Below are 24,018 nucleotides of genomic sequence, written 5' to 3'. Positions count from 1 at the left end.
ACCTAACCACATCCTTTAAACTACACAAGAGATCGTAATGGGGCCGCTAATGCCTGTTTTTTTTTTTACGGAGTGAACATGTTTACAGCTGCTCCCTTTGCCCTTTGGTTCACTTTGACAATTCAACCCAAAATCAATTGTGCATTTGACCGCGATGAGTTTTTAACCCTCGTCAAAACAAGGGCACGCGCAGTAAATGTTGCATTCAGCCGTGAGTTCAAAGTGCCGTGATTGCAAACAGGACCTTGCATTGATTTGTTTCCAGTTGTGTGTGACATCCAGGCCACGGCAAACCATGTGAAACCTGTCACATAAGCTTTGGATTGATGCATCTGAGCCGTTTGTTTTCAGTGTGTTCGTTTGTGCGTCAGAGGAGGGGGGGACTCCTTGTTTTACTATCTCCTGCTGCTCCATTCAGATCAGCTGCTCATTCATCACATTATGTCCCTTTACTTAATGTTGCATTTGCTTGAATCTCATTAAACATATTGAAACCAAAAGGCGATTTGACATAAACGTGGATGACGGCTTGTAAGTGCGGATTAAAACCCACCTTCTTGTTACATTTTGCGGAGAAATGTGGGAGAGAGAAAAAAAAGAATCAATTCACCTGTTTTTATTGAGGCTGAAGCAATCAACCGTTGCTGATAAAACACGTTGGATATGCTGCATTGCATGTAGTTGTTTATGTGGCAGTTCTGTCACAGCTGTCAAATACGGGCCATGTAAAACCTCGACAAAATGAAAACCCAGCCAGCATGTTTCCTCAGACGAGATTGCGATGGCAGAAGGTGCAGGGCGACATGTTTATCCTTAGTTTATGGGTGAAATGTGAGTCTGTGCGTATTCATTCACTTACAGTATCCTCCTGAGGAGCTGCTGCTGTAAGAAGTGAAACACAGCACACGGACCGTGTTTAGTTTAGGAAGACGACTTGCATTAGATATTCTCATTGTATGTTTTCATTACCTTTAACTATGTTTTAGTAAAATCATACACAACACATAGGCTTGTCTGTGTGAATATGTTAACATTGTGTACTGATATGATATGGATCATAAAAAATCAGTTTGTCATTTATCTTAACCAGGTTACTCATCTCCATCTGCAAAGCAGTGTCTCCCTCTCTGACTTCTTTATCTGCTGGAATTCAGGTGGGGTCATTATCCACTATTTGTGTCCTGATCATATTTTATTATCCATTTATGAAGTTTTCACACTTTTAAAACTAGAATCACAACTGAAAACTTGAACTAGTGAAGCAATGTAGATATTTGAGCTGAATAGCTCTGCATGAGTTATAACCTTCTGTAGTGTCTTCCGCATAAAAAAACTACCGCAGTGATGAAGAACCAGGAGCCTTGTAGAGGTGTGGTCTACCTGTAACGCGTCCCTGAAAGATACGCAAAGCGACTCACATTGCGCACATATGTTGTCATTTCATTATTATTCAGTGAGCTGGTGCTGCTGTTATTCCTGGAGGAAACATCCAGCTTTATAGCCGGTACCAAGGCTATATTTATCACAAGTGCCTGGAGTGGCCCCAGTCCTTGGTTTTAGTTTAACTTCAGGGAGTAAATTACTCTGACTTTCATCATTATAGCTCACGGTGACCTGAGTCCTGCACACACACACACACGTATGGTATCCTGGTTGGGATTTTTTGAAAAGGTTTAATCATATATATCAAAACATAAGTTGCCTGTATTTCATGTCACTGGTTCTAGAAATACATGGTTTTGATCACAAAGCCAGGGAGGGTCCCCCCCCCGAATAGTGTCACAGTCGTATGTAGAGTGCCTGCAGACGGACGTTCACGAGTAGACCGGGTGTCTGAAATTAATTTCAAATCAAAATGACAAATGACAAAAAAGGATGTTTGGACCAGTACAAGGTTAGAGCTGAGGGGTAAGGGCATGGAAATAAATACCCTTCCAAGAACTCCTCTGTGCCTCACGTCCCCCACTGCTGCTGCCTTGTTTAAGATGGAGATTCCTAACAGGGGAATTTAATGTGATGCCAAGTCATGTTTCTGAGATCCTCCTACCATCTCAAATGGCTTCTCATCCCTGCTTATATACCCCCGTCTCTCTGTTACCACCTGCCCATGTCCACAAACCACGTCAGTCTAATAAGACATGCATAAACATCCCGCTATTATTCAGGAGCATGAGTCTGACTGTGTGTAAGCATGTTCCTGATTCATATTCACAGTCACACTCGCAGCCCGCTGGCTTTTTCTATAATTTCGGTCAAACGGGTTGGCAGCGTGGACCCGCGGTAAGGGAGGCCACGGCTCTGATCTGTGCAGCAGCGAGTGTTTCTGCCTGTTGACTGTTCACGGCAGGTCACTGTGTTTGGAAGTGAATGTAAATATTAGAGGTTTCTTCGTCCTAATGTTACATGCCTGAGTAGAAACACATTAACGTCAACAATCAAAGAGTCATTGCTGATGTCTGTGGGGATCATGGACACGGGGGCCCCTAAAGAATCACAACAATAATCCGCTGCATAATGTATCAGTCACCTGTGTTTACATGCGTGCTCAGAGCACTTCGTATTCATAAACGTTCATAACAAAGGGCGAACATAGAAAATTAGATGAGAAACAGCAGCAACAACGAGCAAAGGCTAAAATTGACAAGTTCTGCTCATTTTTCAAATATAAAATCTATCTTCCGCTGGCCCTTCGGGGAGAACTGTGATCATAAGCCAAAACTTAGACTCAGTCTCATGGCTGGATTTCCCAGGCCCAGCTGGACCCATTTCACAATCGCAGCTTTAGGTTCCTCGGACACTCGTTTGACATGTTCCCTGTTGGAGGCAGTTTGGCACCTAATATTTAAGCCTGTCCATTTTAAAGCAACATTAGTGCTTTTCTAAATCCTCTCCCAATGGAATCAGCAGTCTAACGATATTTTGATTATTTGCAGTTATTCAATTTGCATTGTGAAATCTGCGACATGGCAGACAAAGGAAGAGAAAAATTGTCTATGGCAGAGGGAGTTCAGGATGCCAGTCAGTGCAAGTGGGGGAGGGGGGGTGCACTTAGGCGTGTCATGCCAATGAAATATATTTGCTCAGTAGAGAATAATTACAGTCTCGTTGAGGCGTAAGTGCTTCGGATGAGGAAATAAAAGCACATAATTAATAATAATAATAATAATAATTAATACGTAATTATGCAGCTTGTGAAGATGGATACTCTCAACCTGCTGCTCGCGTCACAAGTTCCACATTTTAGAAGTGTGAGCGTCAGAGGAGCGTCTGGCCTACCCGGCTCGAGTAGCCATGTGACCTGAACCAGCTGGATGTGACTCTAACTTTTTGCCTGCGATCGACCGTAGCACTCCCTAAGGCTAATGAGGACATGCATATCCATTTTTTTTTACATAAAGGTCTCCGGTTTCTCCCTGGTAGTTGCAACAGTAAACCATCACATACACACAACTATGCTTCTATTTATTTCACAAGCACCAATCATGAAATGAACTCATCTTCTCCAATATCCCATCATCAATTGAGAAATATTCAAACACTAAACCCACTTTTTTTCACTGCTGGTTCCAACAGAAATCCATCCCCAGAACAGCTGAGTGAATAGGGAACAGGAGCATAAAGAAATGTGAAAGGTCATAGATGTATGCAGGCGAGAGGGGATTATCCATATAGAGCCACTATCCTTAGGCAATATTAAATCACCTGATGTTCTGTAGCCAGTGGTTGGAGCCGCTCACAGCGCCACGGGCGGCTCATAATGGTGTGAGCTCGCTGGCTGAAACCTCCAGTCTGACGGTGCTTTAATAAGCTGCAGGCTGACGCTTAGACTGAGGCAGAGGAACTCCAGCACTCTCCCCGCTCTCTCTGTGATGAGCAAGTGTGCGGCATAGTTATGAAAAGGGCTGCAGGAGCATCATGGCTGATGTGGAATTTTAAAGTTTTTTAAATTAGATGTCAAGATTCATGGCAGTGACAGCTGAGTTTGGAGATGGAGCCGGTGTTCTGCGGTGTGTAGTGTTCAGTAGTTACACATAACACTTGTGAGATACGTGTGAAAAAATCTAGTTCATCTGAATGAAGTAGTGCCTCACCATTTTACATTGGTGTTGACACACAGTGATAATAGCCTAAAGAAAAAGCAATCTCATGATGGGGAGTAAATACAAGTAAATCTACATTCGAGTCATCTGAGAGTATCAAAGAGGTTTTTGGTGCTTGATGCAGGAGAACCATCGGAGTTGTTGTGTCTAACATTAAGAGAAATGGAACAAATAAAAAAGTATTCACATAATTGTATGATCAGGAACAGGGAGTGTGGATCCTGCAGGAGATGACCTGGCTGTGTGCCTCACACGAGCAGGACCTGTTTAGTAACCTCTCCTGAAGAGAGCAGAGCAGCGGAGGTTCATCAACAACTGCTTTTATTCATCATCAGACTTTTATAGCCTATTTCCATTCAGGATTGTGCAAGAGCTTATTACTGAGGCTCTTACCAAAGGCCACCCCTCCGAGCGCTGGAGTGAATCTAGTGCTGCCACATCAAATTTTTAAATATGCTGGTAAGCAGTCTGATATTCTGGGTCTCCAGGCGAGGGGCGTCGTGAGACTTCCTGTCCTGTCTTGCACAGTGACCTAATGGTCCGCAGAACTGTAACTGGAGAACACATATTGTTTCTAGTCCGTCTTTCCTCACCTCTGTGTCTAAAAATGTGCATCTATGCAAACCTTCTGAAAATTGCAACCCTCCCTCCCTGATGAATGGCTGTTGCAACTGTTACCAGTGTAGCTGAGAAATAAATGCCCCCTCCCCCCAAGATTTTTCCTATCAGCTGTCCCGAGTATTGACTGAGCTCAAATCCATGTAAAAGAATGCCACTGCCTGTCCCCGATTAGAGCCCTATCACCTTGTGTTTCCATTGCAGGGCAAAAAAGGTGTAATACACCCAGCTGTCACTCACAGGTTACATCCTGCTCAGAGAAGATGGAGCTGGTAGTTTGAACGCAGAGAGATAAGCTCACAGTAATAATGCAGGTGTGGCCCCTCCGGTGACAGGCATTAATAAAAGTGTGGTAAAACCTAAAGTAATGTTTCATGATCTAAGTGGACTGTTTTTTCTAACAGCTACAGACACAGTAAAACACATCAAGCCTCTGTACTGCCACATTCCAAGCCTGTGTATCTAATTCCAGGAAAGAAAACTTCAAGGCACTGCAAGCACCAAAAAAATGAGAGAAAGGGGATTGATTTCTGTGGTGAAAGCCTGTGTGAAACCTGGGGGACCTATTGCTGCGTATTACAACAATGAAGACATCAAATGTTTTGACTTAATGTTGTCTTCCAGCTTGGTTGTAGTTCAAGTTAGACTCCCTGGCCGTCAGCAGTGGCTTCCACCCAATAATAAGTGGTTTGCCAGCACAACCAGGCTGGTTGTGGATAACGGTAATTAGTTTGGCCAATAGAGTAAGTGAAACGTTTCAAACACCCTGCTGGAGCATCGAATACAAAATGCATTTTACCCCTCTAGTTTGCACAAATCATGCAGAAACATCTGGTCCAGAAAATGATCCACAAAGGCCAGAGACTGTCAAAACAAGCGGCCAGTAAGCTGAGACACACCACCTAATCAGATTTTGACACATAAGACTAAGAAGCCGTTCCTTGCGGAGGATAAGCCGACTGTAAGAATAAAGGTGTATCAGTGAAACAAATGAATTAAACACATTCGGAGGTGGCTCAGCATTCAGAGTGAAATCTGCCAGACATGAGCCTCCCACTGCTTTTCAAATACAAAGATAAAGAATTGCTCGCTTGCCATGCAGGTCGTTGGCACAGACTGGTCCTTTGTTAAAGAGACTCCACCCGTGGGAAGTGCACTATGTACGGCCCGCAGGAGTCTGCCTGTGTGCAGAGGAGTTGGAACAAAGAACCGTGAGATGACTCCATCCTTTGTTATTAACTCTGTTTTGGGAGAAACTGAAGGGAAAAAAAGTCCTACTTTGGGGGATTTAATTTTACATTTTGTGGGTGGTTGTGTGCTCACTATTCTTCTACTTCATCTTAGGCACCTTAATAAATGAAACCATCACAAAAAAGTGTTACCATCTTTAATAGCTGTGTTCAGTGCATGATGTGCTCTGTCGTTGTTGTGAGTGGATTGACTGTGTGTGACACAGTTTCACGCTGAAATCAAACATTATGCCAGTTTGTACCTTCTCTTAAAGACACAAACAGAGAGCAGCAGTGAACAACACATGCACTAACAAATAGGCGACTATAAATCTTGAACTTATAACCATTAAGATTTTCATTAAATCAAGCACCATTTTTGATACAATTTACAGTTGATATTTATTGTTGTGAATGCCATTGTTAGTGGCAAAGTCTGCCACTATATAGCACCAAATCACAACATACATGATCTAAGGGGGGATTTCAGGAGTAAATACTTACAATATTATAGAGAGAAACATTGAGCCAACGCTCTCTTTACACCGCATTACATCTGTGTGTACTGTAGATACAACATTTCCTACCGCTGCCAGTTCACATTAAGAGCGTGCAGCTGACAAAACACAGGTGGCAGACACAGGAAATTCAGTTTATTTGTCACTGATGTTAGCATTAACCGTTGGCCGTTCATCATCTGCAAGGCAAGACAACAGCAGGAAGTCATGATACAAGAAGAGCAGCCAACAGTGACTGTCGGATGGAGAGTTACAAGGGCAGGCTGTGCTGCACTGTAAACACATTACACCTGAATGTAACTTCTGCACCACGGCTAAACACACAAGAATTTCTTCCTGTTGTGACACGTGTGAGGTGCATGACATGAGAATATCAGGAAGCAGCTGTTTTAAAAAACAACCACTTTGAAACCATCCGTCATCGGACACTTAAGATCACGTCAGTGTCTTCGACGGTTTGTCTGTTACATCTCAGTTTGATATCAGAGTCCAACTGCACGATGAATTACATGTTTTCAAGGAGCTTGAAGTTCCATGACTTCACTTTTTTATTGGCTAACAGATGCCTCTGCCCTGTTTTTGTCATTTCTGATAAGAAAGTGCTGGAAATGCACGTTTCACATATGTTACTGTGTAGCCATATTTTAATTTGAGCGAGCACACACTGGTCCAAACCTCGGATCCCAACATTTACTTTACTGTAGATCTTGAAAGAAATCAGGAACGGCCCTTTAATTTAAGCCATAATGTTATTTCAATTTCCAGAGGTCTCCCAAACCCATCAGGTTGTTTCAGTGGGTCAAGTATTTGAGTATATAGTTTCCAAAGCTATTTGACTTCACCTGCTCCTGCATAGTGACCCTCAGTGGCTCTTCACAGGTCGCTTCTCATCTCGTCTGAGTTCCGGGAACATAAACCAGGCCGCTACACTTGCTCTGTTTGCTGCGGCTGCTGAGGCAAAGGGACAGGAAATCATTGCCGTCAAAACACATCTGGCAAAGGTCAGTCAAATCAGGGAAATTAAATTAGTCACCTTGAAGAAAAGCAGAGGGCCAGTAACAGATGTCGGGGAGAAGACAGGAGGAGGAGACAAGCGATGAACATGATGGAATGGATTTTGTTTGTGGTTGAGCGTGTGTGTGTGTTAAGGTGTGTAATTGGGTCATTCCCATTTCCTTATCTACATGACAATAAAAAAGGATTAAACTGATTAAATGCAGCTGTTCGGTTACATTTTGGAAGACGATAAAAAGAAAATTCAGCCCATCTCCTCTTTTGTTGCACTGAGCACTGCACACATTTCTACAGCGTATTTATTAGAGTTAAATGCTCTCATCCAGCCAACGCTTCGTACCATCTCTCTGCGCTGGCTCCAAAGAAACAGGGACGCAAACCAAGCCTGTGGAGCTGAAGGCTGAAAAACTTTAGCGAGGGGATATCTTTTAGTAGCTGTTGCAATTTAATTTTCCAGACAGCAGTGGGAAATCTCATCCCACAGAAAGGTCTTGTTCATGCTATCAGAGGAAAAATATGAGGAAAGGCTGAAAAGGTCGCGACTGGCAAATTTGTTCCTATTGTGGGAAACACAGAGGAGCTGCCAGTTCTTTTCAGAGAGGGGATCCATTAGACGTGCAATTCATTTGGTTGTTAGCAAGGTCTCATTATGTCAGATACACAAAGGCCACGGCTTTATTCATAGAGTCATCAAGCAGTCTTGCACTTGTCACACACTGTGGGAGGTCGGGAATTACGCACAACTGGTGAAGCAATGTTGTGTGGTGATGTACACAGTGAGCATTATGTTGAAGTTTTGTCTACTAAAGAGCCCGGTTCATTTTGTTATTGGTGAAAGAGGAAACATATGATGCAGTCCATGTGTTCCACTGTTAAATGTATCACAATCAAAGTTATGGCTCAGAAAAAGTGTGTGTCTGTGTGTAACAGGCAACGTCACAAATTGTATATAAAGATGGAAGACATGACAGCTCCCCAAAATATCGCCCCCCTGGGGGCTGTCTTCAGTATTGGTCATGAACACCGCCCCCTCTTTGTAAGCAGATGAGACGTGGATCAAATTTTAAATGTACATGTCAAATAATGACGTGATTGCTCAGGTGCTTGTATCAGCAGGACCTCGATACCCCAGCTCGGCACCCGTGTCAAGGATATTATGTACATTGGGAGGAAGTGGAGAGGCGTTGTCTATATTTAAAAACAGTCATGGGCAAAACACATTAAGTGTAATGCATGACAAACAAATGACATATAGTCTGATAGCTTTTCTGTTATTTACTGCTAGATCATTTTTTTCTATTTAGAATGATTTATTTTAACTTGATCGAATAATAATAATAATAGTATGCATATTAGTTCAAAAATGTAAACAAGTTTTAATGTTTTGATGGTTTAAATATGAAATTAGAAGACATTCTAACCCTAACATTGTATTTTCACCTGTCCATTAGCAGCACTTATGAATCACACAAGCCTTTCTTATGTGCTACACCTTAAACTGTAAACAAGGCAACAATAAGCTGCAGTTGATGAAGCTATATTGATTTGATATGGAAATCAAATGGTTGTAAAATAATGCGGTATGTGGATCTGATATTTATCATTTATGGGCGGAATGTGTCCCTCAGTTTTCATCACTGACACAAGAGGACAGTACGATAGCATCATTTGCCAGCTCAGTGTTGCAGATTAAATTCCATTTAATTATTTCACATGAGAGACTACATTTTATTTGGGGTTTTGAACAAATCTGCTGCATCAGAGAGAAGACAGAAGTTTTTCTTATTCAAATGAGTGATTTCTTGACAAAACAGGCCAAAGCTCGAGGTTGCTTAATCATCACTATGTATTTACAAACAGTTGCGGTGCTGGATTTGATGGTGTTTTTTATGCATGCTGGTGCTGACAGCTGCATATGACCCGGAGTATGAAATTAAATCGCTCTGTGGCAATTTTACACAAGTATTTAAACATTTAAAGGTTGTAAGAGCAGCGGTTTGTGTTTCATATGAAGCAACATCACGCTCGCTGATTATGAGCATCACTGCTTAATTTGAAGAGGATTATCAAAAACTCCAACCATCACCTGGTGCTCCAGATTGAATCTTTTTAGAAAAAATATGAGCCAATTTTAGCCTTTGACGGAAGCACATGACAACAGTTATGTAAAGTGAAGCAGCAACTATTTTATCCCATAATGCAATGGACCTTTGCTTTGACAAACCTCTGAAACTACACCTAATAGCTCTAACCCTAACCCACACACTGAGCCACACTGAACTAAAACAGCAGAGCTGTAAGTTGGCTTAATACAGTTGTTCTAGCAATTATATTACGAAGCCATTTTAACTATTGTTTACATAAAAAATATTGATCATTGCAGCTTTAAATGATTAAAGTTTTTGCCAGAAACATCAAGAGAGTCAGAGTCAAAGTCCCTGACATGAGCCACATTCTCAGACAACAAAATATCACATCACAAACAGGTCCGACTCCCCTCGTCCTGTTCACCACCTACAGCTACAATATTTCTGAGAAAGAAAATGCCAGCATGAGTTCACATTGATTTATGCAAAAACAAAGGGTCACAGAGAGTGTGCCGAAGCCCCGTTGTCTGTAATTTACCTCCATGTTATGCCAATGTAATGCCCGAAAAGAAGGGATGCTTCAGGAGGGAGCCATTCCCTGTGCAGTTAGAAAAAGCTCCATCCAACTGAGTGTTTTCTTATTATGCTTGAAAGAACAGAGAAAAAGAGAGGAGTGAAGCCCGGACAATTATTTACAGCTTATTAGCCAGATGCAGTGGGGCATTACTTAGCTCCATGCTGCGCGGCCTGCCACCCGGACTGCATCCGGGGACCACGCAGCAGAATCCTGTCATCTTCAGCACATTGTATGTATTTGCACTTTCTTCCAGGCAATGTGGCCAACTCTTAACCGACTCTCCAGGGACAGAGAATGACCAACTTTAACTAAATGTCCTGTGCAGTGGCCCAGAGTAGCCATTTAGAAATGCAGTGTAATGTTCCCTCCAGGCCAGGCTGCCTCGCCAATTAGAGGTCAGAATGGAGGTATTTCCGCGGAGCAGCGCTCCAGATAGACAGTGTCATTGTTTGGGCATGAACTCGAAGCAAAATGAAGAGTCATGGCTCACTGGATCTCCAAGTGCAACTTTTAAAAAGCTCCAAGTTAAGTAAGAAGCAGCTACTGCCCATCCAAAGTGTTTTTAGAGACAAGTTAAACTCTAAGGGAAGGGATGTTTACATTCCATTTAACATATAGCTTTAAAGTGAACAGACGGCTGCTATGAGGTTACTTTGTTTGTGAATGTGTTGTGGGTCAGACAGTTGCCCTTTGTTTTCTCTGCCCGAGGACACTGTATTTGCCCAGGGCCCACACAGTCGCCATGACGGGTCCAGATAAAGACATTAAAACCTGCTAAGGCAAAACAGTACATTTCCCTTTTGGTCAAACTAAATGTAAAATCTGCCTAAATAATTTGTGGACTGATTACATTTGCAAGAATGCGGAAAGTAGTTGTGTCAAATTTAAGTTAAGGTGAGTTAATATTTCAAATCATACTGTCTCACAACATGGAACGCCCCCCTTCTCAATAAGAATTGGGTTCTTATTGAGAAGTGGTTCCTTTTTAAAGCTTTAAAAGCTGAACCATCTCAGGCAAAACACTACAGGTGAAAAATTTAAAACTTTATTAAGATGTTTTAATTTAAAAATGTATTTATTTTAATTAGTAGATATCAACATGGAACACCCCCCGTTGATTACCTACAAGTTTTCTGAAAACATTTGAATATGCAAACAAGGCATTGTCTAATTGAACATGGACTGATTTGCCTGAATTTCCACAATCTTTTCATCACTCAGAAAATACTGTCAACGGCTATTAAAAAAGTTCATACTCATTTTGTTTTTAGGAATAAAATGTTTTATGAATCAGTCAGTGAGTGATATGTGAACAAGACCTTCAAAATTTGGAAATGAATACAACTAGAGAGTTTGGTGTATGTAAATCATATTGAGATAAAAACACATTTTGAGAAAACACTGTGACTTTCATAATTTTTCTTGCAATAAACTTCTCCATCAGCATTTTTTTCCAACAAGATTTTTAAGATTTCATTAAAAAAAAATTGAATCATTAAAACCCATTTCAAAATATAGTTCTTGAATCCATACCCACGTTCCTGTCCCACCTCAGCTTCATCTGGTCGTTAAGCTGATGCCAAAACGTCAGTTTTCTGGCTCTAAAAGGGAAGGGAAGTTTTCCAAGCTTTAAAATGCACAATGGATGATTTCGTTGACAGGATCCCGTGTTGCAATCAAATCGAGGAAAAGCCCAAGCAGCTCAAATGTAGTCAGCGCAGCAACGGAGAGAATGGATGATCTCTGGACAGTTCTCTGTTGACAGCAGTGGATCAAATAGTCGCAATCCCTCTGTGCTTAATTTCTAAAGTGAAGATGGTCAATGAGAATAAATGAGGTTGGATTAAACTTAGAAATAGTTTAAGAGTATGTTTAAAATAACGTGCATGATGCAGGAGTGATTTGTGCAGAGGGCACGTTCACGCACACTGAATTATTCATCACTCTTATGCTAAAGGGACCCGATGCAATAGTAGAACGAAATCCCCCCCTGCTCTATACGTTCAGGCTCCACCACCACCACCTCCTATTCATCATATCTGATTCATGTGGCTGACTGTGGCATGAAATCCTTTTCTTTTTCCTTTTTCTCCTTGTCCACATAAGTGCTTTAATTTCACAATTGCATTTCGGCTGGAGGAGGTTGTGAACAGATCAATGTGTGCAATTAGACACACAGAGCCTCACAATTAGCAGTTGTGCTAATGTGCTCGCATGGATTTTCTGATTTGGTCGGGGAAAAGCAATACTCTACAGCTAAATCTCCTGCCACCTGTCCTCAGTCAGTGTCTCCAGCTCTGCAGTGGTAAACCTCATTAGATTATTTCTACAAAAGGATTCAAGTTGAATGTGTAATGTATTTTTTGTTCTTTTTCTCTGCTTTGTAAACTGTATACAACACCAGTTGGTATACTGAAATTAACATAAAAAAATGTTGACAGATAATACCATCGGAATGCACACAGCGTACTCTGTTAGTCTCTTCTCAGACAAAAACCACGGCTTAGTTGTATCGTCTCTGCGGGACGTCACAAATCCAAACGGTCAACAGATTTTCATATGAGAAGGGACAATTGCATCAGACTTAGATTTAGGTCTGATATAGTAGATTTTTATCTCAACGCCTTTACACATCTTGAGGGGAGACTGTTAACAAGAATCTCTTGTACTAGTTTCAGTGTCCGCCACAATTTTACAGCACTTCTATAATGGACTCTTTAATTATTACTGCATCCCTATTATCATTGGTTTCAATATATGATATAACCATATGGCTGTAAGGCGCATGCAGGTGTTCCCTTTTGGGGTTTTTTTGTCTTTGGAGTATTATGGGACACTAGGCGTCTCTGTTTAAACTGATTTTCACTCCCCATTAACTGAGCAGTGGAGACAAGTTTGAAACAAGGACAAAAGCGAACATCCACTCCAACGCACTTTCCTCTCCGCTCTCGGTGCTCTACACAACTCCTCAGGGAAATGTCTGGCTCTTTAGCGGCTGGCTAGTCTCTAACTGTGTGTGCAGACCCGTTGCATTTAGACATGACACTGGGAACCAAAAAGTAGCTGGCTACATAAACAGAATGGTGACCTGAAATACAGGACGGCCATTTTCTAGAGGGTTGTCTCTACACAGCTGTTTTCAAGCATGAACTCTGGAAAAAAAACACATTTACCGTGTTTTTGCCATTTAAATATGACAAACGTAGCGGGACATTGTCCGAGTCAGACATTCTGTGGCGTCTGGGTCTGCCCACTCGCTTGCTCGGAATTTCTCCAGGGGGCTGGCCGGAAATTTTCGGACAATGTCCGGAGCCACATTTGCGAATATTTGCATTCTCACATAAAGCAACTCCGGAGAAGCTCAGGGAAATGTCCTGACTTCAGTGCATTTCTGAAGGCAGCTTAAGTGTGAAATATTTCATCTTTTTACACTCAATCAATTCATCCATTCTTAATATGAAAAAAACAAACATATTAACGATGCCATTGAGGTTTCAAGTTTTATTCAAGATAAATGAAGCTGACTGCCTAATACCTGTATTGGTGACCCGATCCTTTGGTGTCTATACGAGTCTCCGTCTGTGTCTGGGTCTCAGTTCAAATAGACTCTCCGCTGACACGCATTCACTAAGACCACAGGTTTTCTCTTCGCCTGTCTCGCCTTCTGTGGAAGATGCACAGTACTTTAACAGAAAGTGAATACAGCCTTCTGTCCCTCTGAAAGAGCATTGATTTTTACTTTGCAGCACCCAAGGTCAGCGCAGAGAACAAGCCGGGAGGATCTTATCACCTCAGAAGTGCAGGCCTCCCTCTCAGTCTATTTACTGAAGGGAAAATAACACAAATGAAGTGGAGAACACAGGCGTCTGACTTATTGTGACCTTGCATAATGACAGATTGACACATAACTGAATGTTGCAAAGTGTTTTGAATTTAAAAGAAAGTTGGATGGTGTGTTACATTGTATCACCTCTTTCCACGCCTTCTGCTGTAAGCAATGCATGTCATTGTTTTCACATTGCTCCATGCATACGTGCCGATAATAAGCGTTCATTTGGCTGTGTGATATCATACTTATGCTGAAAAAGGCAACACACACAGACACGTACACAAAAAAAGGAATGGGCCTAATTACGGCAGGTGACAACTCTTCCAAATGAATAGCTTCCCAGTGAATGGCTTGAACTTGGCCCAAAGTACATGAGCAGAATTAGAACTGGCAGCAGAACACAGGAGGCAACGTTGCATCAAAGAAGGAAAGAAGAGGATGAAAATTGTCCATAACACACACATTACTCATTACTTATTGTGTAGTTGTCATGGAAATTCCCCTGACAGGTATACAGTACCACTATGTGGTATGAATCACACTTAGGAGACCAGTTGCTTTCCTTCGTGTCTTTGGGAGTAAAACTAGCACATGAATAATTGAATAACACGCTTGTGATGGATTTCCAGTCCAACTGTTTTGTTTGCGGGCTGCACGGTGGTGTAGCGGTTAGCGCTGTCGCCTCACACCGAGAAGGTTCTGGGTTCGCATCCCGGTTGGAACCACCCAGGGCCTTTCTGTGTGGAATGTGCATGTTCTCCCCGTATGTGCGTGGGTTCTCTCCGGTTTCTCCAACAGCCCAAAGACATGCAGATAGGGGTTTACTGGAGACTTTAAATTGACCATAGGTGTGAATGTGAGCGTGAGCGGTTGTCTGTCTCTGTATGTGGCCCTGCGATACGTTGTCCAGGGTGAACCCCGCCTCTCGCCCAATGTCAGCTGGGATTGGCTCCAGGCTAGCTGTTTCCCCCTGTTTCCAGTCAATATGCTAAGCTATGCTAACTATCTTCTGGTTGAAGCTTCCTGTTTAGCATAGAGATGTAAATGCGTTGTCAGTCCTCTCATCTGACTCCTGCCAGGAGAGCGAATAATTAGATTTCCTTAAATGTCAAACTATTTCTCTAACGGGCTTAATGTGTCTCACAGACCATTTTACATTATCTTGATCGATAAATGTACATATATTTTATTAATTGGTCATTGTGGGCTGTAGAATATGGAAAACATAATCTTTAAGTGGCATAATTACGGCGGACTCTGGGATTTTTATTTCTGGGATCCCGATAGGACTAATACACTCCTCATTTATGTACTCATTGAATCAAACCTGTATTAACAAACAGAAAATATTTTCATTTTACAAATTGCACAGTCGGTTTGTCGGGGAGTCTGCAAAGAACCCCCCCTGTCGCCGCCATAACGGCTGCCATATGCAGGTTGTACTTAGTAATTAAAAACCTAATTGCAGTGTAATGTAAATGGTACTGGGGGAGTGAGGCTGCAGGGAAAAGGATGTAATTAATGAATTGATCACCAGGTCGCTGGATTGACAGGCCGTGATCCTGTGTGGCGATTGGTTGGAGTGAGTGAGAGGAGATGTGAGTGTTTGTATGTGTGTGGGGAGGGGGGTTAAGGACCCGGCCAGCAAGAGGAATGAAAATGCCAAGGGCAGGAACTCTAACTGTAGCCATTGTTATAACCCCCCCCCCCAATACTTTCTGGCACACACTGCGCCCGTGTAGGGAGATGTGAAAGCATGAAACAAGATGACACACTCTCGGAAAGAAAAGGCAAATCCACATGGATCCGTGTGTGAAAACTTTTGGATGAGATGAATCGAGTTTGTGACGGAACGGATGAATAAAGAGGTGAAGGAGAGATGGACAGTGTGTCATGACATTCACAGACATGGCCTCCTTCTCTGGGAGAGAGATATCAAAGAAGGCGGCTATTGATCCCCGGGACCGATCAATATGAAGCCAGTGCACCTTAGCATTTGTTGCTGCAGACTGCCTGCCTCCCAAATGGGTGATCATGACACCGGAACTCCAACACTGAAGGCAGTGTGTGCACATACACACATGTATAGTCTTTGCGGTATATGTGCATCAGGCCTCTGTGGGCTGAAGTGTCTTGAAGGGGCCTCTGCATCATGTTACATATTCAAGCTATACACACACACACACATATATATATATATATATATATATATATGCGTGGTTGGGTTGTTTTGTGTGCGTGTGCGTTGCTGCAGCTGACGGGTCCAGTAGTACTGACAGGATGCAGGCTGTTCCCATGAGGCCGTGCATGCTGACAGCAGCTGGCCAAGAAGAACAACAGCTGCTGATGGTCTTCCAGTACAAAGAGCCCACACAGTGTCCCTCCTTCATCTCTCTTTAGATATCTCTTCACGTCCTCGCTTATTGTTTATTTCACTTTGTTTGTATTACAACCTCCCAATTACTCACTCTCTCTCTCGCGCACGCTATATCTCTTCTCTACACTCATGATACTCTCACACAGTTCTGTGATTCAGTCCCCACACACAACCTTTGGAGTTTTAGAGAGGGGAAGGGGAGGAACGAGAGAGCTGGTTATCGATTTTTACACGACACCACTCATTGTCCAAAGTGAAAGGGCTTCCACCCGTCCTGCCATGCTTGACCAACCCTCAAGCTTTCTCAAGCATGTTCCAGCCACAAACAGGACACACACACACACACACACACACACACACACACACACACACACACACACACACAGGCGCCCTCTGCCCTGCCTTGGACCTGATAATCAGTTGTATGTGTGTCTATGATTTAGATGTGCAAACATGCACTGGACAAGTTTAATTAAAGAGGATGAGCTTTGTATATCTGTGCAAATATGTGGCATTTTTTTCAAATCCTGCATTCATCTCAGAGTGAGGAAATATGCTGAATGGAATGAACTTACAGGCAGTGTTTGTGACTCCGTGGTTATGTAATTTGTGTGTGTGTGGGGGGGGGGGGGCGCAGTAGTGAATATTGAATGATTCCTCACCTTATGATTTATGTCCACTCTCAAGTTTTTGTGCCCACACAGGAAGCAGTGTGCCCTTTACGATATGTAGTAGATGTATTGTAGACAGGAGACGGACAGTAGGAGTGTGGACATCAAGAAGCCCTGCATGCAGTCTTCACTGTAATCATAATGTTTAACTAACCCTAACTATACCTCAACCATTTTTTTTACCATGATGCAATCTTTCCCTGAACTTAAACATACTCTATTTGCCATGTGCAGATATGTTTTTTTTCTTTTTCTTTTTTTTTTTAAGCTGTCACTGAAAGTAATCCCGGGGTTCATACAGTTGTTTACCCCCCTCGTTTGTTCCAGGGAGGCACAGCAAAACATTGATCATAGCTGAATAATTGTACTGTACTTAATTGTTGTTGTACATCGTCAATAGTGTTAATCTGTACTATTTATTTTGTACTTGCCACAAGAAAGGATGAAGTGATTGTTTCATGTATCATATCCAATTTTAGCATTTGATTAACATTTAAGCTAATAGATCCTCTACTCCAACTGTCCTTCCTGGATCGTGTTTCATTTTCTCTCCGGTACCTGAAATAAACAAAAAGACACCCCTCTACAACCTTGTGTGAGTTAAATTTTTCAGTTTAGAGTTTGGAATTTAGACGTCTTGATCTTGTACCAGTTATGACCCAAACTGAAATAACTGAAGTAACAGACACACTGCGGTTTACTCACGCTACGGATAGAGTTAAATGGTGCGAGCTGGAAGTTATTGGCTGTGTCTGGCCCTGGCGTCAGTTCTTCTTTAAGCTTGAGAGGAGGAGAGGACAACATGGCAAGCAGCTGCTTGTCTTGCCGTCTGCCAGCCACAACGCCTGCAAAGAATCACAATTTCGAATCCCACTGTCTGCGTTTCGACAGTCACGTTCTTTTATCCTATTGTAGATTTCTATTCCTCCTTCACACCGTGTCCAACTTTGCTTGCGACCAAATGCCTGTGGGTGGCCAGCTTTGATATTTGGCTGGATCACACTGCATCTTTAGACAATGTTTGGTTTCATTGTGTTTCTGGTTCAACATAAACAAAACACATCCAAAAGGGAAAAACTGCAGCTTTAAATACAACGTCGGTGTTTACTACAAAGATAAGATATGGCTCATTTTCCCTTGATGGTTGCTGTTTCCATTACTCGAGCTCATGCTGAATTATTTCCCTGCTTTGTTCCTTGTATAGTTGGAAAAGACAGACTTATCAGAGGCACACATTTTCCCAGGAGTAGCGGTGCTTTAAAGGCGGCATCAGATACAAATTTAGAAGAAGCATGTGAATGTGCTCGCATGCACAAACACCCACCAATCTACATACACACCCAATATGTCCTTCTTATTTTACAGTGCTATTATAACACTGGGTTGTCTTCTTGTTTTTAAGGGAAGCACTGAAAACAGCAAACTACCCCTCCATCTTGTTATGTCTCTTCTGAAACCACTGCTTTCTTCTCTCTCTTGTTTTTTTGTCCATCTCCTGCTCATTTGTCCAGTATCTACTGCCAAAGATCTCAGAAACGGAGTGGAGAGGGTCCCACAGGACTGCCTACAAGAGAGGGGGAGCCAAGCCTCAAGCAGCTGTGTTCTTCCCACCGTAAGTTTGGGGACGCTATCAGGTGAACGCTGTGTAGAGGTGCTATTAGATTATTAGATCCTGTGTTAATTATAGAGAGTGAAATTCTCCTGATGATCTATTGCTCTCACAGGTGTACTTGAAATAGAAAAAATCCTGCAAAGGCTGTACGATAAGAAGATGCTGCGCCGATAAACTGTTAATGTTGGTTTCTGTGACGTTAATGATGCATAGTGCTATGAACATGAAATCTGTGTGCACATTTCCAAGCCCAACTGGATGTGGCTGGTTGCAACTAAAACATCTTCTCTTTTAAGCATCTGATGAAGAAGTTCAGGTGACTCCAGCTTTCTGCACAGAGCAGTAATATGTCAGCCATTACAAACAACAAGGTATGTAAGGTCTGCTTTATGACTCCTTCTTGTAGGTGAAATGGTTATGGCAAGAAATTGCCAGAATATATATATATATATATATATATATATATATATATATATATATATATATATATATATATATATATATATATATATATATATATATATACCAGAATGGTACAGTAGAACCAAATATTATTTAAACAAACAATCTAAGGTCTATTACAACCATGTCATCCCAGCCAATTGGTCCAGATAGTTCTTGCCGGAACGAGCTACCCAATGCTGTCGGCGCTGCGGCGTCCATCTTCCTCTTCAAAAACCTCATCTGTTCTGAGACATCTCCTCCAAACACTTCCAACAACCTCACATGCCCGACAATAATAATAATTATAATAATAATAATAATGCTGTCCATTTCTTTGTGTGATCTTGTGTGCTTTGTCTTATTAAACAGACGGAGCTCTTAATTCATACTTCAAACGCTGCTACTGTACTGAAGCCGCAGTGTTGCCCCTCAGTTGTAAGTGTCTTCTGAAGAGTCTGATAGATGAGAAAATGCAATTGAATTAGTAGAAGCTCATATTTACTACCTTCCGCTTGACGTTGAACGCGGCACTCCAGCCGCTGCGTCACTTCCCCCTTGGCCGAGGGGAGTTGTAGTTCTTTCAAACGCGTGTCTCACGGATTATTTGTCTCAGGGAACTACAAGTACCAGACTCTGAGAGCAGAAGTAGCGCGACTTCACAGTACATGTGTTAGCGGGTCCATGGAGAAGATGTCTCATGTTGTGAAGAAGAGAAAATTAGACAAAAGCCGTCAGGAGAGACTGTATTTCGACAGCTACACCGATGTGACGATCCACGAGGACATGATCGCGGACTACGTCCGCACCAACACGTACCGCACGGCGATCATGCGGAACAGCGAGCTGATCCGGGGCAAAGTCGTGCTGGACGTCGGCGCAGGAACCGGCGTTTTGAGCATCTTCTGTGCACAGGCCGGCGCCAAGAAAGTGTACGCCGTCGAGGCCTGCTCCATCGCCGAGGAGGCGGTGAGGATCGTCCGACACAACAACCTGCAGGACCGCGTGGAGGTGATCCGCGGCACCGTGGAGACGGTGGACCTGCCGGAGCCGGTGGAGGTGATCGTGAGCGAGTGGATGGGCTACGCGCTCCTGCACGAGTCCATGCTCAACTCGGTGGTGTACGCGCGCGACAAGTGGCTGAAGCCGGGCGGCCTCATCCTGCCGAGCAAAGCCGAGCTCTACATCGCGCCGGTGTGCGACCCGGTGGTGGAGGACCGCCTGCACTTCTGGTACACCGTCAAGGAGCAGTACGGCGTCGACATGTCCTGCATGTCCGACTTCGCCCGCAGATGCATCATGAACTCGGACATCACGGTGAACTTCGTGTCGATCGAGGACGTGCTCTCGCACCCGGCCCGCTTCGCCGAGCTCGACCTGTACACGGTGACCGCCGAGGAGCTGCGCTCGGTGAAGGGCCAGTTCCGCTGCGAGTCGTTCGGCTCGTCGGCGGCGAGCGGCCTGTGCGTCTACTTCACGGTGACCTTCTCGTGCCCGGACAAGCCGCTCGTGCTCTCCACGTCGCCGTTCAAGGCGGAGACGCACTGGAAGCAGGCGGTGCTGTACTTCGACGCCCCGGTGAGGGTGGTGCAGGACACGGCGGTGGCGGGGGAGGTGTCCATGTACCCGTCGGAGGACAGCGCCCGGCACGTCTGCATCCGCGTGGACTACACCATAGGCGAGCAGAAGGGACAGACCAAGACTTTCTCCATCCCCGACTGGAGCGGCGAGGCGCAGTCGTAACGCGTCACGCCGCAGTGACGGTCGACCAGTGTTGCTGTCATGTGTTAAACTGTTCGAACTCACCAGGTCTCAGTCAGATGTATGAAGGGACTGTAGCCCAGAGTGTATTTTCCGTTAGTCGACCCACAAACACATGCAAGCAGCCACTGTGAACTGCAGCATATGTTTTAATTCTGCCCAATAAATCATTTGACACCTAAACCAAGGAAACATTCTTGACACCTGTTCTATGCATTTTGTACTAACCTCGCCCAGAGAGATGTGCTGGAGCTGAACGTGTCAGCCCATTGTCATGTGAGCAACCCCAGCGGTCGCATTGGGGCGAAGAAGGCGTTTTTTGTATTAGTGTCACAGTGGAAACATCATTTGAAAACCGTATTAAAGTGTCACATTTCAGAATAAAAACCCGCCATGAACGTCAGATGAGTGCAATGGGCGTAGGTGGGTGCAGAGCGCCGGGCAGGTTTACCTACAAAAGCCGTTGAATAAATTCCACGCCACGCTGCAGACATCTGACATTCTGATAAATTCATTCATGCATGCATACCGTGTGGAATCTGATCAAAACGCTGCATTCAGATGAGGATTAGAACAATATATTGACTTGGACCAGCTGCAGTCAGGCAGCAGGACGCGTCGCACGGGAGGTGCTCGACTTTGGCTGCTGTTCACTTTCCTTTTTTAATTGGGAACCAAATTGGCTCATTGTTTTGGTTCAGAACTAGTAGCCACGCTCATCTGCTGACAGAAACCACTGACTAAATAAAAACATACAGTTCCTGCCCTGCTCTGTCCCATTTTAATGGGTAGCAACGATCAATGGGTTTTTTCTTCTTTTTTAAAATAAAAGTTCACATTTTTTATTGGCCACAGTTAATAATTATTTACTGTTAATTTATTGGCCAACTTCATACCTCAGAGTCAATGCACAGTCAGTGGGTTAGCGTGTCTTTGTTGCAGTATATTTGTTTTTCTACAGAAAGTGACACCTGCGTGTGTGAAAGAAATCGTTTGTTTGCCAACTGTGTTCATCACTGAGCAAATGGGAACTTGACTAATAAATAGTTTGATTGTTGCACGTCTCACGGGTCTTGACTTTTTAAGGCAACGACAATCTCTGAATTTTCTCACTTGCGACAGGAGCCCGCAGGTTTAAACAGTCATATATGAATATAAATGTTATTCTTCTCAAGTGTTTAATACTAGCATCATAAAATGGTAATTGTACCGTTAGAAAAGATTCAAAAACTATTCATGATAATAAAAATGAATTATGTTAATTAACATTTTGCATCTTCTACTGACCTGCCTAGTGTTCATAACACTAGATTTAATACCAATAATGAACACTTTCCCAAAAGACCATTTTTGTAGATACACAAAATAGGGTGTCGATGTTTTTTGTGACAATACTCTCAGATCATCCCCAAAGACATTGTGTTGATTTAACCTTTTTTTTACCATACAGTAAGTAGACAACGCGGACTGTGCCGTCTGTTGCACTGACCTCAAACCATACGCTGTGGGTCAGCGTTAAAACATAAAGCATCTTTTTACAGTGTCATTAGAAAGCAGTTAATCAATGGATGCTGAAATATGGTCGTCATTTGTTTCAGTGTCGTCAGTACAAATGTGAACCCGCTCTCTGATGGACACATTCAAAATGAATCATAAGCTGTAGTGTTCATCAGTGGGGGGCGGGCCACCGTCAGTCGGATTTCTAAAGAGTGAATAATGGCCGAGTCACATTTTGATATGCAATTGTGTAACTTTGCTGTGTTCATTGTCAGGGGGGACAAAGGTAAATACAAGCTTCTACTAATTACATTACATTTGCATTGACTCATTTGTCAGACGTTTTTATCCAAAGCGACTAACAATTGAGGGACAACGGTAAAGTATCGGTAAAGTAGAAGAGCTTAATAACTGCATGAGATCAGGTAACCTAGTGCACAGAAAGTGTTAGTTTGGCATGGTTGTTGGAGGGAACATGGCCGACAAAATAAACCAAAGTATGTTAGTTATGATGATGATAAAAAGAGGAACGGCCGGTAAAATCATTGTTTAAATCAAATTAAGGCCCCTGGACATGTCTAAAATTTAAATATGGCCTTAAAGTGTGGTTTTCTGGACCCAGAATTTTTTTATGCAATTAACGTTGACGAGATGACATTGAAACTAAATTTAGGAAGACAGTTTCTAGGAAAATGTAGCCCTTTGCCACGTCTGGCTCCAGTGTCTGTGTTTGATATTTCATACACGTGTGCTAATTCGACACGGTGGACGATGTAAATCCTCCGATCAAACGTCAAATGTGCTATATCGTGTTGACGCATGTTTGAAATCAGGAGGGAGTCGTTGGCTGATCTACATAATGTACTGTAAGCCATGGCCATGCTCTCACTTACTCTGTCAGAATGTCTGACCATGTTCAGGTCATTGACCAACGTCAGACCTCATGGCCTTGTTGCCAAAGGGGAATACGAGGCGATACCTCTCACCGTCTTGTTGTCACTTACTTATTGTCACTTTTGTATCAGATATATTTTTTTTAAACCTACTGTATTAAGTCCTCACGCTTTTCACTCAAAATAAATCCTGCACTCGCAGCCACAGTGGCTGCATCTCTTCACCTCCTGCAGGTGCCTGAGAGTAAAAGGCCCCGCAGGCAGAGCAAAGGACGATGCCTCCAGAGTGGAAATGTTAAATGCAGCGCAGGCGGCCTCTTTTAAACTCAGAATCACACTCTTGCATGCGTGGCCACTCTCGGCTGCTAAATGTTAAACTAATTGTGATCCATTCCTGCCTGGAAGGATTTAGAAACCATTAGAAACAAGTGTTGAAACTTGAAATGGGATTATTTGTCCTGTATTGCACAGCAATTTAGCAGCCAGTCAATAGACAATGTGCTTAATCTAACTGATTTTCAAGACTCATCGTCCAGTGGGGGACGGCTGAACGAGACAGAGAGACAGCACAGTCCGCCGGGACTCTGTGAACTGGTGACACAACATGTGCAATTGTTTTCAACTTAACAATGCAGCTGCTTTCAGACATGCACTGAAATCTGGACATTTTTGGAACTTTTCTGGAGGGGCTGCCTGTGAGAGCGCAAATGTCCGCTAATGTTGCTGCAGACATTTTTTCGGAGCTTTTCCTGCCAGAGTCCATGTGAGAATACAGCAGGACAACTCAGGAAGAT

General features: G+C 43.1%; 1 protein-coding gene across 1 annotated transcript; it reads left to right on the top strand.

Moving 5' to 3' along the window:
* The first annotated feature begins 19,447 nt into the window (after positions 1 to 19,447).
* Positions 19,448 to 21,891, top strand: prmt6 (protein arginine methyltransferase 6). Its single transcript, XM_035619389.2, has 2 exons — positions 19,448 to 19,511; positions 19,690 to 21,891. Exon 2 carries the CDS (start codon positions 19,758 to 19,760, stop codon positions 20,814 to 20,816), a length of 1,059 nt encoding a protein of 352 aa, XP_035475282.1. The 5' UTR covers positions 19,448 to 19,511; positions 19,690 to 19,757; the 3' UTR covers positions 20,817 to 21,891.
* The last annotated feature ends 2,127 nt before the right edge of the window (positions 21,892 to 24,018 follow it).

This window comes from Scophthalmus maximus, chromosome 21, assembly GCF_022379125.1.
Source record: "Scophthalmus maximus strain ysfricsl-2021 chromosome 21, ASM2237912v1, whole genome shotgun sequence".
Classification (NCBI taxonomy): domain Eukaryota; kingdom Metazoa; phylum Chordata; class Actinopteri; order Pleuronectiformes; family Scophthalmidae; genus Scophthalmus; species Scophthalmus maximus.
This window is presented reverse-complemented; position numbering and strand designations above follow the sequence as displayed.